The sequence below is a fragment of the Falco biarmicus genome, chromosome 7 (assembly GCF_023638135.1).
Source record: "Falco biarmicus isolate bFalBia1 chromosome 7, bFalBia1.pri, whole genome shotgun sequence".
In the NCBI taxonomy this organism is placed as follows: Eukaryota; Metazoa; Chordata; class Aves; order Falconiformes; family Falconidae; genus Falco; species Falco biarmicus.
Genome location: NC_079294.1, coordinates 56,108,118 through 56,125,730, shown reverse-complemented (window position 1 = coordinate 56,125,730; position 17,613 = coordinate 56,108,118). Strand labels below are relative to the sequence as shown.

Genomic DNA, 17,613 nt, shown 5'->3' with positions numbered 1-17,613 from the left:
CAGAAGTATGCAATCTTCCATGCTTGATTAAGATGAATTTGAACAAAAATTGTTAAAACTCACCTTTCACAAAAGAGATGTTTCCCAAAAGTCTTGCTCTTGCAGTTTTTAAACCTACTGTTACAAAAATTCTCCCATTTTCACATCCACACACAAGCTTATCAAGACTGGGTATGTATACAGAGGAACTGACAACTGCACTTTTGATTCCATCTTTAGATGCACAAAGATGATCAATAATGCCCTCTGACATTGAACGGTGTTTATCAAAGTTATCTTGAATACTCCATGTTGCTGTAATTGGGATCTCTAGGGGTGGGGGAAGAAAATCAGAAGTGTTTAGGAATTTTTTTTATTATTATTAAAAACCATAAACATCCAAAGCAAAATATATTTTTTCATCTCTTTATCATTTTCCTTAGCTATCCTTCCTGCAGCCTAAAGATGGAAAGTCAGCAGCTGCTATTCCAATATTAGATCACATCTCACTAAATCCTTTCTTTTATACTTCTCCATGAACAACCTTAAGCAGGCCCAGCTAAGAAAATTTTCATGACACATGGTAAAGGAACATTTATGGGCAGATGGTAAGGAAATTGGAACATTTATATGTTCAGTTCTGTGAAGATTTTCTAGACACTCGTCTTTGTTAGTGTCTCACTCCTAACTACAGGCAATCATCACACAATGAATGAATGAGCATCACCTTCTACTGTGAAAATATTTCCATGAGAATTTAAGTTTTCATTAAAATTGACTTGAAGACATCATTAAAAGGACTCTATCAAGGGCACGGAATTGCCAGACCTTTTGGCGAACCATCAAACGTTGACACAGGGACATCAGGAACATGCCACAAAGTGATTCTTCCTGAAGCTTCACCAGAAAAAAGAACCTTATAGAAAGGCTCCTTCCTTTCATTCACAAAGCCCATGACAAAAGGAAAACTCTGTCAAAACAAAAGGAAATAATTATTCTGATACAAATGAGCTGTTAAAGTAATGTAATAATTGCAAATTCAAAGGGTGTTTTTTTGTTTGTTTGTGGGGTTTTTTGGTTTTTTGTGGTGTGGGGTTTTTTTTTTTGTTGTTTTTACACCAAAAGCTGTAGAAACATAAAACAATGGTTGAATCCTCACCTGTCCCTAACTCCTGCTCTGACCAGGTCTACTCTGCTTGGTGCAAGCCTCTTGAAGATCACCTCTGCTTTACCAGTATGCTTGGCTAAGCCTACATCCCAAACGGAAAGTGGAATGGGAGGGCTCCCTAGGTTCACTGTCTCTAAATGGAGAATCTATCAATAGTATCACCAGTGATACTATTGAAAAATATGAAAAAAAGCAGCATAAGTACCAAGATCAGGCTGAGAAAGATGCAGTGAAAAACTGATAATCTTCACATTAAAAAAAAAAAAAAAAAAAAATCAGTAAAACTTCGATCATGATAGCTTAAATTGCTACAAATAACGAAAGGTAAGAATTATGCTTTTACATAGATAGGTAATAGTCTAAAACACCATCATTCAGTCATCTGGAAAGAGAACTACAGACGTACAATATAATTGATAAACAGACTTACTGACAGGTACCTAGTTTCATTTAGTCAATGCTAAAACTTATTACAGTGTATTTATCTTTAACAAACACCATGTTTCTATTCTCCCATGAAGACTAGAAGTCTGTAGGCTTTCTTTGTCCATAAGCGTAGCACCACAGATAATTCTATATTACCACATCAGTAACAACCAAACTACATGATAATCTACCAGTGACTTGCCAAGAACATCCTGCTTAGTTGTTACATAAACTTTGTTCTCAACTATTATAAAAACAGGTGAGATGTCTAAGGGGAAGCTTCTAATTGCTCAAAACTCCCACAGAAGTCAAGAAAAATAAACTCCAGGTATTTCTACACTAGTATATTAGAGTTTACACCAGGCATGTACTTTGGAAGTGTTTGTGTTGTGGAGTTATCTTGGAGCATCCAATCAGGATCATTTTTGCATGAAAGTAAACTGGGAAGATATGTGCAGGAGCACACAAAAACCCACACCAAAAAAACCCTACAGCACACCGTGTACTGTAGAAAGTGGGGATGAAAGGTCATCAGCACAAACAGGTTTGTTCCACACATCATCTTTACTTAGGTAGTGTACACAGATTGAATCTGTTTGCTCCTTCAAGATATTTTAATAACATCCCCATATGCTGGATATATCTTATTTACAACATTGAAGTTTGGGAGTAAATTCCACAATAAGTAACTGTACTGCAATGCAGTTCAGTTTATTATCTAAGAATGAAGATCAAGACAGATCACCACATTGGCAGTTTTGTTGTCTCACATATCTGTTAGTAGTAAGGTAAATATTAAAGCAGATATATTAGAAAAGGGCAGGTGATATTATTTCAAAAATGCATACATTTTGGGAGAAGCATGTATGAGCTTCCTACCACCACTACAACCCTATAATTTGCCAAGCCATGTGTTTTGGCTTTTTCTTTTCCTTCATGCTATCGGATCTTTTGGCATCCTTCAGCAGTTATCTGATTTTAGATCACAGCATTTGGGGGAAACACTGAATGGCTTGTGCTATTGCCCTTCAACTGAAAATTATATCTGTCAGGCTTCACAAGAGTATGCAACAAAAATACTTTCTAAGAGCCTATAGTTATCAACAGAAAGAAAAAAGAACACTGAAAAACCTTACACAGTCGTAGATTTGACAGTGTTTCTAGTCAGGTACAAGTAAAAATGTGTCTCTTGCATATTTTCAGAAACTGTTTAAAGACCTGTTTGAGGTCTCAGTCTCATGCATATATACATAAAACTAATGCAACTGCAGGCAGTGATTAAATCCATATCTTCCAATGATTACTGTTTCATAAACAGTATTAGTGATAAGATTTAGCAAGAAAACAAGAACCAAAGCTACAGAAAAAAAGTGTTATATTTGTTTTGGCTCCATTTTGCCAAAGTAAGAACCCCTGCCACTGATTTTTATTTTTTCCTACTTAATTCTAAGAAATTTTTTACTCGTTTAAATTAACTGTTTCTCCTTACCTATTTCTTTGTGGTCATACAAAGAATACTCAAAAAGTCAGTCAAGCTGCAGGTTTTCCAACATAGCTGAGCCCGCTTGTGCTACTTTGTCTAAGCAGTAACTTCTGTATTTGAAACTGGTATGATGTGCTTGGCTAAACATGAATTCTCAATCAGAAGTATAAAGATCACCTACTTTTTCAGCTTCCGCTTTTCTTGATCTTAGAGGCTTTTTCAAGTACAGGCCATGGCTCTGAAGTCATGTGTGTCTAATTTTATGCACTGTGGGTACTGTCAGTCTGCTCACCGTATTATGGATGAAGTGTCACATATTCAACCTCCTTTAATTTAGGATGGATACATACGGGAAGCAACGTATTTATGTAGCTACACCAAAACATGCATGTATTTCTTAACAAAACAAGAACTAAGCAACTTGCTTACATTTTGCTTGTGGGTTGGCTCTTTTGTTGTTCAGTTGGGTTTTTTTTTTTGTTTTGTTTTGTTTTTTTTTTTTTTTTACAGACGTGAAAGTAAAAGCTTCTAAAGCTATTTTAGACCACATAACTTAAAAAAAAGTTCTGAACTTTTTGCTAACATTAGAAAAAACATCACTTCAACAATTAGCCTATCTATAGTTGAAAGCACTGGAATCTTTTGCCACATGAAAAAAGTAAATATTGCTAGAATTTAAGACAAAAACATGTTATAAGCATCTGCAAGTTAAATAAAAATTTTAAAATGAAGGGAAGTCTTGCTCTTTGTTTTCATAGAACAATTAAATCTGTTGATGAATTCAACAATTTTTAGGCATCATTCAGGTAATTGCAAACAAATAATGAATGAATTTTTGAAGCTTACTGTAAACCTTCATGACTTTACCTTATTTTCCTTCACACCAGTAAAGCAGAGTAAATGAGGATAAACAGTTTCTTTCATCACTTTCCCATCAGCAGAATATATGCTTTTAGAAAGCCTACTGCATAATTTGAAAAAAAAAAAAAAGTTAAAAGCTTTAGAAAGTCATATTTTTTTAGAAAGCAGAACAGTAACATCCAAGATTCACAAGTTCAATTAGAAGTTACCAAATAAGTAATTACAAGCGACTTTTTGAAATCACAGCACCAGCTGCCCAAGTTCTACATGGCTAATCTTATTCCTATGTTCCCTGCTGTGTCAAACAAAGACTGAGGGCTGTCAAACTCAGAGTAAATCTTTGAGTGCCAAAGTGGTTTTGTTCTGGTTTTTGATCATTTGCAACATGCAGAGATTTTCCATAATAAACCTCCCAGAGTTCATCTTGTACCTGAACTTTTTGTGTGAATTTCCCATCTGAGCCCACCTGTTTAGCAGCTGGTAGATGTAACTGTGGCCATCTTCTGTCCAGATGATAAGTCTGTAAGCTGCTAGTACTTCTCCACCAGCAAAGCACTGACCACTTTTACAGAACTCAGTACAAAGCAAGGAGAAATCACAATAGTCATAGACCTAAGCTCAGAAAAACAATAAAATATAAACAAATAGTACTGGCACATTAGTTTTAATTCAAGCTGGTTTGGGCCAATGGATTAATAAATAGAACATTAGCTTGACTCTTTGTAGTTTGACTATGTCTTTTAAAGCCAAAGCAGTTTTCAACTATCAGACTACTGCAAAGTCAGAATCAAACCATGTATTTCAAAGACAAAGAAACTGCCAATAAAAGCAGCATTAGAGCCTTCTGTTACATTAGGACATTTTGGATGGGATTTAGCTTGGTTTGCTTTGTATTCATTATTATTATTTACTGGACTATTAATTTCCTGTGAAGAGATAGATAATGAGTTTAGCACTAATATGACATGGAAGACTTCAATAGAAGCAATAAATATTTCTGTCTGTATTCTTTAACAAGATGATCTGCTGGCATAATCACAGTACACATCTTAAAGATTACTTTTTCTGTTGTTCTTTGGGGAGCGGAGATTTCTTTTTCACAAATTAATTAAAAGCAAAGAACATACAATCCCCTTTACTTGCAAGAATTTTCATTTCCATTTCTAAAGCTGGTAAAAAAACTTATGCCTCGTTTGCTTCCTCTGACCTTCCCATTTTAAGCTGAAACAGGATATGACTAGGGCAACCTAGGATATTGTCTGCTTGTTCGTGTTCCTAGTGGCCTCATAGAGGGAGTATTCATAGCCATATTTTTATAGTTTATTCCAACATTGTGAGGAAATAGATTTCAGAATGAGAATTTCTACAAATTTCTTGTAGCTAATTACTATTAATTAGCTAATTTCTAGCTAATTTGCTCTATTTTCATTACTGCAGAATTAAGGAGCCACTCTAAACACAGATGTCAATCTCTGCTATGCTACATACCACATACTTTCTAATTCAGGACTAAGATCATCATAATTTGCTTTAAAGCTTTAAATTCATTGAAACAAACACTGGAAATCCAACATGACTTATGTATCTATAACAATACTTTAAACAGTAAAATTTAAGCATTCAAACGCAAATGGAGATATTACAAGAAACATGCACCTCTACAGAAAAACATCTAGAAATTAAAACAATGCATGTTACACATTTTTTCCCTGAAAAGCCTATCCATTCTATTGATGGAATTTCTTTATCAGTTTTTTTGTAGAAACTTTTTTTAAATAGCCCAGGAGAAATCTCAAGGATACCCTAAAATTGTATTATTCAAAGTTGACTCAGATGTACATGAAATTGCTGTCACTGCTGTCTGTCTGCCTGCCCTTCCATATCCCCCACCCCCACAGTGGTGTTTGGATCAGGTACATATGTTGCACTAATAGCTCAGGATTATTTTAAGAGGAATGTCATAACACTAGGAAAAAGAAATACAGCATTTTAACAGTAAAGTTCAGTTTAACTAAAATTTAAACTAATAATGGTTTCGGTAACTAGATGATGATTTTTTACATCTACAAGAAAATGTTATATAGTCTGGGGTCTTTAGTTTTGTTGGCTACTATTAGTGGAACTCAGGCTATTGGCCCTGAAGGAACAAAGGCCCCTGGGTTACTGAGGGCTTGCCAACTGTGATTACTTCTGTCATACTTAAACAGTTTTTGTGTATCTTTGTCTCCTTTTGAAATGCACTGTGCAGGGGACTATAATGCATCCAGTGCTCTAAAACTAATAATGTAATCCCCTTTCTAAAGCTGTCTAATACTGAAAGTAATCCCCTTTCTACCCAGCCAATTTCATGTTAAACTTTTAAAGCAGAAATACATTAATAAAAAATAAACACCTCATCTCAGTCAGGCAATTAAGATAAGTAGAGAAGGGATACAGCGCACTATTATATCTGACAATTAGTGAAAATTTTCATTAAGCTGAGGAGAAAAACAAGTATCTGCATGTAAAAGTCACATTAACTTTTCAAAATTATTAACAGAATTAAAATAAAGTATAATGCTCAATAATGTACCTGCCAGCATGTGGAGGACACAACTAGAAGGAGCCTTTCAGTGTAAGTACAAAACCGTACTGCTCGACAATTTATACAGTCCAGAGATTTTGATTCCTTCTCACACACACTTTGTCTCTCCTTTATAGCACATGGGAAGAAAGCCGTAAGATTTATTCTAGATATCTGAGCTTTTACTTTTGGATAGAAACAACCCACTGAAAACAACCCTGTTAACATACACTTTCAAAATGCAAAGCAACATATAATTCTTAATTAGAAGTGAGACAGAAAGACAGCAAAGTTCAAAGTAACATGTAAACAGAAGACATTCAGCATGGTTCAGACCTTGATCTCACTTAAAGAAGTGATAATGAATATGGAGAAGGATTAAAGGTAGGTCATAAATAGCATCTGCTGTAATGAATAACTGTTAAGTATTCTTCCGTCAAAAATATAGCTACAACAACCTATATACTGACAGTATCAGATTCAGAATGGCTAATGAATAGTCTGCTTTCCATCTCATCCTTGTTGCAACCAGGACAGTCTGAGACATATGGTGTTGTCATATGTCTTGTTTAAACTTAACAACTCTAAAATGTAGTAGAAAAGTAATTAATTTTCTTAGCTTTATATAGCTGAATGTACGGATGGTTTAAAAACATATGTTTTCACCCTTCTTGTGTGAATAACAGACTTCTCAAAGGCCATCATGCTCAAAATTATTATATTAGGATTATTTTTATTAATTATTGATTATATCACTGACATCCTCTGTTTTGTAAAGATACCAACAGTATCAAAACAACTCAAGGGAGAAGTATGCTGGTCATTGAATCATGGCTATCAAACCGCAAACCACTGTCTCACTACAACTTGCAGCTCTAATTCTGATTATATCCAACAGTATTTGTTAAAATACTGCTCTTTTAAATATAAAGTAGCCTGATTGTTACTAACTCTGCACTCCTCCCTTCCTAAAAGAAAGCCCCAGGCAGTTAAAGGATGGCACTGTATCATATATGCTTCTCTGATGTCTGTAATCAGTTGTTCCAGTCCCCAGAATTTCTACAGCATGATAGTATTTCTTCTCCTAGGAATGTTGAAAAAGACACCCACTTCACCCCACCCAAAAAAACCACTTCAGATAAACCAAAAGCACTAGTATGGTATCAACCTTGACACACTCTCCTGAGGGGCCCGATTCTACCCGTTAACAAGTAGTGCTGCAGCATGCGCTGCAGTTTATCGAGCAAGGCAGTAATCTATTACGGGTGTTCAGAGAAGATTGTTGACATTTTGCCATTTCTGTTGATGATTCATAGTACTCAGCTGTAAGACAGAGGTCCCTTTGTGAATCTAGCTCTCAGAGTTTAATTCAAACCCACTACATTGTATTCTAATTCTAACACTTCTGCATGTCAAGTGACAGCTGCTGAGAGTATCAACATGGAAAAGTTGGTACAGAATAGCATAGCTGAAGATGGAGAAATAGGGCTCTTAACATAGGAAGTCTTTCCCAAGTGAACACAGCATTGTAGAAACAGACAGAAGAAAATAAAGTCTAAAGGACCATTTTAAAGAAAGTAACAAGGGTGAAGAGGGAATACAAAGACTGATTTTGAGGAGCCTTAAGTTTAAAAGGACAGAGTGAAGGGGTTAAGAGAATTAACATTATCAGGACAAGAGGAAAGCATTACAACTTCAGCATCATGAAACACGGGAAGACAAGAAGCCTGGGCAAGAGACATTGCAGTTGTCAAGGCAAGAGCTGTCTAATAGCCCACCTGATTTAAAATAGTAACATGAGGGTGTGTTTTCAGAATTTTGTGACAAAATTAATCAATCTGTTTAATATATATCCAGAAGATTAATTTATTCATATTCTGCTTCGATGTATCCTTCACTTGAGAACACTACTACACGCAGTAGTTTGAATGTTGACATGTTTCACACCTCATACAAACTTACCTGTATGCTATTCAAAGACGAAGATAGGTCCCACACTTTAAGAACTCCGGTTACAGACATTGCAACCAATGAGTCTTCTGTGAAAAGTTAACAGTGAGACAGTCAACTTGAAACCAAGTTCAAACAGCACCTAATGCCAAAACAGAACCTTGGCATAGATGCTGCTGTTCTATACAGCACTAAAACATGGATTCTGCAGGACACTGTTTAGATGAAATATTAATTTTACACAAAAATAACTAATTGGTGTACAGAAAGACAAAACATGCAAGCAAGTAGTGAATAATTATTTCATCCAATCAGATACATTTTAATAGCAGGCATAGAACAGTGGGTTTGTGTCCTTTATTTCCCCAATATTACAAAATTAGTTTGTATTTATAGCCAAGAAATGAGCTGCTTGCAACCAGTGTAGAGGCTGCTTGTTTTTCTCTTTCAGAAACATTAAATGAGGCATGACCAGCATTAGGACTATTACAAACACCTCAAGCGCTGCCAATAAAATGTTAATATCTTGTACATAAGAACTCTGTAAAACATGATTGGATATTATATCTAGTAGGATTGTACTATGTATACAGAAGTATTTTATCACAATTTAATTGGCCTACATAAATACATCTACAATGTATACCTTGAATTCTTGCAGAGTGTACAATACACATACAATTTATCCAATCAGAAGACTGAGATGATGATAAAGTGTGAAGAACACCTAAAGTCTTAGCATCAATAATAAGAACATCTTGATATTCTCCACAACAAAGAAGCCAGCCTTCACCTGTCATTCGGAATGAGCAGTGGTAATACTGTACAAATGGAAAGAAGAGAGTCAGCATACAGAGCTACACAAATGGGCACACATTTTTCATATTATGCATGTCATACTTGGAATTATAATCAAAACTTATAGCATTACTGACTACTGCATATGCAAGACTACAGAATTTTGCTAGTGACACAAGTATTTCACATACATATATATCAATTTAACATAGGAATACAGCTTAGATGTGCTTCATACTGAAAGCAGTATCTGCCCTGCCCTAATACTAGAATTTTTAGAAGCAATCAAGGTGTTAACTTCCATTATAAATTGCTAAACAGTTTGAGACTTGTTTCTCCGAGAGGCCCTGTCTCTCTCCAAATACTTGATAAAGCTCCAGTTATCAAGGAGTACATAAAGATAAATAATTCAGGGGAAAATGCAGAAGATCCATAATAAATATTTTCATAATTTTCCATTATTTTCCAAGAAGAATTTCTGTTCCATGATGAGATAGTCTTCATTTCGACATTAAATGCTCCAGTGTCCAGAAGATTCATTCTTTCTCAACAATCATGTAGATACAAAAAGACACATAGCAAAGTACTATGGAACAGAGATGACAGCAGTGCAGAGTGACTATGAAGATTTCTTTTTTGCTGCATGTTTTATATACGCAAGGACATTTGCATTTTGTGTAAGATCTATCTGCAATTGTACACATAATTGCTATAAATGTATAAGCAGCAACCTCAAATGGAATTTACAAGTATGTACTATCCTTCAAGTTAAGAGAACAACCATGCAGTCAGAAGAAAATATCACAGACAGAAAATTCTGCCTTGTTTCCTACAAGTTCTTTGTACATTCAGTTTTGCTTAGATAATTCTTGGTCTATCAGTTAGCTAATTGAAGCCTGAAAACAAAAGAAGCATAAATAACTGGGAATAGGACAAGTATCTCCACAGATACTAGGAATTAGAGGCAGAAATACTTAGCAGTAGAAACTATTTGTAATTACTGTTACTCTTAAATTAGGCTAGACGTGGAAGATTTGTATACACAGTTAGTCCTCTGAGAAAATCCCACTCTGCTTAAGATCCACAAATAGTTAAGAGCTGACCCTGGTGTTAAACTTCATTTCAAACAGCAAATACTCAGTTTGCACTGCTTGACATCTGGCATTCATAGCTGAATCATGTATGCTGAACAAAAGGAACCTACTAGACCAGATAGGTTAGTAGTTTAATTAAAGTTTAAAACATTAACTAAAAATAAAGCAGGGATTTTAAATAGTGATGCTATCAAAAAATAAAAATCAGTGTGAACTAAGCCTTCTAGACAACAACATTCTGTAGGAAATTATATTCTCTCACGTACTATTACACCCCAAGCAATCATTTACCATGGAACAACAAAAAACCCTACAACAGACTAAAAAAAACCAAAAAAACTAGCTTAACAAAAAACCTCCATCCTCCAAAAAACCCTCACAAAAAGCCCAATTTATTACAAAGACCTAAAGGTTACATTTTAAGAATAGTTTTCCCTCCCAGCAACATTTGGTCTTCTTCCTAAGACCGTTTTCCTGTTACATGTTCCTATTTTCATTTAGCCATCTTGCCCAAGTTGTAGAACAAAAATAGTTATCTAGCCAAAGTTAGGTTTAGCTTACTTTTAATAGAGGAGAAGTAACAATTTCCTAAAAGCATTTGGTTTTCCTACTTGAAGGGTAAGAAAGAAGATTCTACCTCTGATCTCCACAAAAACGTACAGAGAATGTTAGATATTCAGCTAGGTCAGATCTGCCTCCTGTTCTGCAGAAGTCCCCCATAACTAACTATTAAAATCTAATTAAGCAATATCAAAAAGCAGATCATACCACACCTCTGTTACATTATAATTGAAGTTCTTTTGTGTATGCATATACTTGCACATGTAAAGAGAATATGCTTTAAACATAGGCACAAAAATTATATAACTTCTTTAACAGTCTATGCTTTTTTTAATATATACACACACATATGTAAAAACATTTATTAAGAAGTGTTTCTTCTATAATTTTTATTTGGTCATCTACCCAAGCTTTCTCTCTTCATCATTAACAACTACGTGTGAAGTCATCATGTCAACCAAAACAGTGTCATGAAAAACAGTGTTTCTTCTGGAAGCTTTAAAACATTTGGATTCTGAATTTGGCCACAGTTTGAGTCACAAGAGGTCCCAGATTTTCATCATTTGGAGGTTTAGTTCCACCCTAGACTTCCTCACTGAAGACAGACAGCATTGTAATTAACCTAGGAGCCCTGAGCTGCTTTTCTAATATATCCAGAAATGAGCCATCTCTCCGAATCAAATCCATATATGCTGGGCTACTCAATCATATACATACATGTATTTCAAACACACCCTCACACTCCAACATCTAGATGCCTAGTATACCTGGATACAGTTCAAAGCAGACACTTGAAATTATCTGAAGTAATACTTCAAGCAATTTGGCCTCTGAAAATAAGTGATCTGTCCTGAGTTCTGCAATGAATGAAAGTGTATCTTTCAAAGTAAGGCAGAGCAGCAGTCTTTTGGAGGTCAGTAGTCAGGCATCAAAACCTTTAAACGCTTGAAACAAAGACCTTCAGCAGATTGCGTCACAATGTTTGGCTAGACTGCTTTTACTTCTAAAAATACATCGCCATAAAGCCAGTATTAAACTTGTAGTTTCCACGCAATTTTAACACAGGACTAGAGTAAAGACAGTTTCACTTTGCTACCCAATGACCAAACCTTAAAATAAGTTAATTGATACTGCATTCCAAACATTTGCAGCTTAAAAAGAATCATTTTTATTTAATTACTTCAGGGGAACATAAGCCTCAGTTCTTTTCTTCGAAGGAAGTCAAAAAGGGAGAAATAAACATAAAACTACTTATATTGAAACCAGGGTTTCCCCCCCCCCCCCTCCTATTAAGCATGTTATGATCTATACATTTAAAATTGTATGTTTCTGAAATATATCATGTTAAAAAAAAGAAAAGCTCCTCTTGTAACGAACAAAGATATTCCACGAAAAGTAGCTATACTTACAGAGATGGCTGTATGCCTATAAGGAAGCTTTGCGTTCTCAATGCACTGTCCACTAGTGACATTCCAAACACACATCTCCCTGCCAAAGATAACTTCATATTATTCTCTGTCATTTCCACTCAATTGGCTGGAATAATTTTGTACCACCAATTTTTTCTTTAGTGGTGTACTTAAGTGCAGTCTGGTCGTTTATGTGGCTTTTTGTTACAGATTACTGGGTAAGAAATGTTGTGGTCATTAGCAGGGGATGACATACAGTATCTGCTTCTTTTTGTTTTGGCAATTACACCCTGCTGCCCTGCAACAAACCTGACTTTAAGGCCAGCTCTGGTCTACAACAAATTGTAGGTATACTGCCATTACAGCTCGTCAAGGCATCACTGTAACTATCTGTCATTGGAACTACATCCTTCTGAAAGTGATTCATTTCACTGAACTTAAACCACACGTTTTGAAAAACATAACGCATCTTCTGTCGCAGCAGACTTCAGTTTTTGAGACTTGAGAGGAACCTCAACTTCTTTTAAGAAGAAACAGTGCCACCATGAGGCTATTCCCGAAACCCGTTATTGAGACAGCACTTGCCGCCTGACAACGCAAATGACCACGCAACATTGTAGCTATGCTTAATTACATTTAAGGGTAATGTTTGTCAGAAACGCATTAACCAGTTTGCCCTATCTAGACGTTATTAAACATTCTATAGGACTAGAGTGCAACAGAAACATGATCAAATTAGATGATGTAAATGAGGTATGTTGTCACAGTTCAGCAATCAAATGTTAAACTTTGATACCTTCAGATTTTATTTAAACAGCAAACAGTATTTCCACAGTTGAAACAATCATTTTATGACTTCTGAAGTTACATTCCAAGATATCTTCTGTGTGAGGACTTATAATAAATTATTTTTCCCCAATCCGGTCTTTATCAGAAACACCGCTTAGTGATTTACATTTTTATCTACACGCTTTCACATTTTATGTTAATCTAAAAATATTACTTCATTTATATTTTTGAGCTGAGCAAGAACAGCGAAATTACACGTCTGTAACGTAGCATCAGAGTTGGTAGACCAAGAGCCATAACTTAAACAGAATGCTTATGCTGCACGTTAATTTCTCCTTGTCTATATCAGACTGACAATCAACTGCTTGAGCTACATTACAATGATACATGCATGCAAGCATGCACAAATGAGACCAAGAATATAGCTTCAGCTTCTGCATGTTGCACTGAATTTAGTGTGTGTACTAACAAGGAGAGATACCACATGCTGATAAACTTGTACTACAGCATTTACTATACACATGCATGGGAAATCAGTAAGAACTTCTGAATCATTACGGATTAATTTATAGATTTCCATATAAAAAGTACAAAAACCCCTGCTCAATACTCATCCTTCTGGGAAATGTCAGTTATACAAACACTGAAGAGATTATGAAGTGGGATGAGGGAAGAGTAACATCTTCCATACAATTCCTTCCACCCTCCATACAAGGAGATGGAGCCTTGAAAATGGCAGAAGTGAATGATTCTCAGGTCAGAAAATGCAGTTCAAACAATTCTGCATCTCCTGAAGATGAGGCACCCTATTTGTAATTATCTCAACTTCACGTTGCAACCTTCCAGGAATCGGTGATGGATGCTCTACCCTTATGTAATACAGATGAGAAGTCAGCAGTTAATTCAGTAAAAGTGAACATGTAAAGGGGCCAGAAGATCATTCAGTCCTACATATACACATTCCAAGCAACCCAAACAATCCCTTCAGAGGCAGAACCTTTTGGATGTGAACATCTTTCTGTATGGTATGTCTACACCAAACCCCCTGGTTTTTTTCTTAACACTTCACCCCAGCTTTTTCGAAATACAGTATCTTTTCACCCAGTATGATCTGGAAACAGTACTGCACTAACAGAACTTCAGAATTAAGATGAAAAAATAGTTTCACCTCTGAGCCCTTGAGCAGAATGTAGGAGGCCAATACAAAACTAACTCCATAGACTTCTTGTCCTCCTTTCTGCACATAACAACCTGAATTGTTCACCACTGTCTGAGCAGTGGGATAGTCCAACCTCTGAAGATTCAGAAGCCTGAATCAGTTTGTTCAAGTTATCCCATTCTTGTATACACATGATTGGAGAGAATCAAGAGATCCTAGCAGCTGGAAAGGATAAACAAGCCCCTTAGTAAGCAAGTAGTAGTCCTAAGGTGCTAAGAGGTTTTAACAGAGTTGTCCTGCTAATTGGAAAAGATGAACCCAAAATGAGAAGAGAATATTATTAAGCAGCAAGACAAAATTGTTTAAGGAAAGGCCTTAAGGAAGTAAAAAGTTAGCCCTAACTCCCTTCAGCAGCTGAAATCCTAAACAGATGGGCTTCAGACCCCAGCTAAAAAGATTATCAAATATTCAGAGAGAAAAAAAACTTGAATGCTAACCTAGCAGAGCTGTAGAAATTAGTTTGACTCAAGTGATGGGCCAAGTCACAACAGAGAAGAACTGCAATATCAGGAGCCCGTTAAAAGGATATACTCCAAAATAGCAAGTTAGATTTAAGCAAAGACAAGGAACATATATGCCTTTTATTCAAGGGCAGTCTTTTCTGTGCATCCATACATACTCACTGAGCAAGCATAACCTGGATCAGAGTACATTAGCCTCTTGCACTGATTCAATTCTCAAGGCTGAGCTCAGGAAGGAACAGAAAAAAGCATCACTATATTGAAAGGCTTCTGAACCTGCTGATTCTCTCCAATAGCCTGTTATTCTCCCTTTGAATGGGGCCTAGCTGACCCTCTGAACAATTAATTCTCCTGAATAACTGGATCCGTGAATCTGTCAAACCCTTCTGTTGTGCAAAAGATGAGCTCTTAGACTATTATATATAAGCAATACAGTCATTGTAAGTAGCTGCTATCCTTTTCATATCATAGAAGTAGATTAAAAACCTTGTGCCAAATGCAGAATCTGACCTACACCTGCCATACATTTCATGACTTTAGAAATGAATAATTGAATATTCAGTTACCTACCCATTTTCAGTAGCACTTACTACATATGGTTGTTTCTCAAACTCTCTTGCTTTTGCCAAACACGTTACAGAAGCAGTATGGCCAAAGAGAATTTCTTTAGAAGAAATCTAGGAGAATAATACAATCAATTAACTTAAACATAATATTTTCCATACAAGTTAAGGACATCTAAAAGCAAGAAAATTCTACTTGTAGATGTTTGAGTAATTGTCAATCTGCTTTATACTCTTAATGTTCTTCAGTCATGTTTCTGGAATGTATAAACATGTGGATGAATTATGCAGTTTGCATAAAGAGCAGCCTTTGTACTCACTGTAGCCTAAAAAGTGCACCTTCTGAAGAATTTATGGAGCACCAAATGTTATAAAACAGGCAATGTGCAGAATATCTCTGGCCTTCAGCATGTTGCAGAAGCAGTGGAGAAGAAGGGAAGTGATATAGCAAAGCTCTTAAGCATGTGTTTCATACAATGTGTTTAAGTAATCCCTTCGATTAGCTTCACTGCATGCAATGGTCTTAATGGTAAAAGGTAGCCCCATTAAAGCACAAACTAAAGTTTCAACCTGTATCTGAATGAGACAGCTAAATCCAAAAAGAATAGAACCAAAGTTCTAGAAATGCCGAATAAAAAAAGTGGAACTGTTTCGATTCTGTTCTATTCTCAGGAAAATAAATACAAAATTCAAAGCAACAATAATAATAATATGCCAAGAGGTCTGCAGCTTAATTATACCAACAATACACATGTCATCTTATTTCTTCCATCTTTCTACAAACGTTTTCATTACTAACCTCGTAGAAAGCTCTATTTTTATAAGTAATTGGGGTGGGTTTTTTGGGGTTTTTTTTCCCCCCTTAAAATGACAGGCCATGCTCAGCAATTGGTTAAAGAAAAAAAAGACTTTTCAAGATAGGAATCATGATGATTGTGCATGTTTACTTGCTGTTATTACTCACAGCACACCACCTCAAATTATAATCAGACCATGATAACCTATGAAAAATTTTCCAAAGTCTGCAAATAACTGGTTGCTCATATAGGCATTTCAACACTTCTTGCTTCATGAGCTTCCTGCAACAAATACCACACTACCTTTAAAACTTAATCTAAGTAAAGGAAAGTCTGGATTATCCCATTGTTAATAATGAAACATAAAACTCTTATCTGTCTACTTGGCAGACTGTAGCACAAGTCTGTAGTGGATACAAACCTTTAATTCTGATGAAAGATCCCAGAGACATATTTGTCCTTCTTGACTTCCCGTAACTATAGTCTGCTGGTCATCTGTAATCATAACAGCAGTGATGCTGTGAGAAGGAGCTATTTTCCCCCACACTGCCACAGCCTGTACTGACACCTTCATAGTCAGCACCTGAAAGCAGAAACAAGTCACAACAGTTCTCAGTAACATGAAACATAAGAAAAAACAAAAGGCAATTTAATAGAGATCTGAAAAGGGGAGCTACAAAATACTGCTGCAAAAATGTTGGTGAGGCACTAAAACATTTTCTAGCCGTTGCCAACATCACACTAACACTTTAAGGTAGCTATCCAGTGACAGCTTAAATATGCAGCAGGATAGTGATGTGCCACCATTTTAAATCTAGGCAGTACCAAGCAGAACCAGTTACCAGGGACCTGTAAGATCACAATGCTGAAATATCAGCAACAGGAGTTGTGTGCTGCACCATAAAACCTGGCTTAGGTCTGATGGGTCCACGTCACTGTCACCTTCTTCCTAATTTTGGTTCGTGGATATACCGTGCCTCCTCTATTGCCTCCAACCAGCAGTGCTGCTCATTCTCAGCAGCTAACTGCCAGAGCATGGAGATGGCACAGGAGCAAGTTGTCAATAAAGAGTCTGTCATTCCTTCCTAGGAGGATAACGCAAGAGAAAGAGGCAATAGGGCTGGAAGGAAACAACAGCTGGTGGGTCAGGGATGAAAAAAAACCCACACAAGGCCCAGAACAACAAAGCACTATACCCTACACTATCAGCTGACTAACTAGCACTATCCTACAGGTAAGACCCAGAAGAAAAGTGGAAGCAGAGTTGCAAGCTGGGAAACAGGGAAAGTAAACAGACCCTTTCTGCTGCTCAACTCATAAGTCCCTTGTCCAAAAAATGTATCATACAATAGATTTTAGTGACTGCTGCAAAAAAAATGATTTAACGGAATTTTCCAAAATGACTACTGGTCATTAGTTAGGTCAATACAGTTTCTTATGTACTGCATTTCCAGGAAGCTATTTCAGTGTCCATTCAAACACCAGTACTTAA

At 36.1% G+C, this 17,613-nt stretch overlaps 1 protein-coding gene across 1 annotated transcript in view; it reads right to left on the bottom strand.

The window, feature by feature from the left end:
- Positions 1 to 17,613, bottom strand: part of WDR72 (WD repeat domain 72) — a 129,418-nt gene that overhangs the window by 101,542 nt on the left and 10,263 nt on the right. The window contains exons 2-11 of the mRNA XM_056347661.1: positions 16,543 to 16,704; positions 15,332 to 15,438; positions 12,293 to 12,371; positions 9,077 to 9,251; positions 8,443 to 8,519; positions 6,490 to 6,609; positions 4,384 to 4,529; positions 3,924 to 4,020; positions 808 to 949; positions 64 to 309 (exon numbers count right to left, since the gene is read on the bottom strand). Of these exons, the coding sequence (XP_056203636.1) occupies positions 64 to 309; positions 808 to 949; positions 3,924 to 4,020; positions 4,384 to 4,529; positions 6,490 to 6,609; positions 8,443 to 8,519; positions 9,077 to 9,251; positions 12,293 to 12,371; positions 15,332 to 15,438; positions 16,543 to 16,695 (1,342 nt within the window). The 5' untranslated portion in view covers positions 16,696 to 16,704. The remainder of the gene's footprint in view (positions 1 to 63; positions 310 to 807; positions 950 to 3,923; positions 4,021 to 4,383; positions 4,530 to 6,489; positions 6,610 to 8,442; positions 8,520 to 9,076; positions 9,252 to 12,292; positions 12,372 to 15,331; positions 15,439 to 16,542; positions 16,705 to 17,613) is intronic.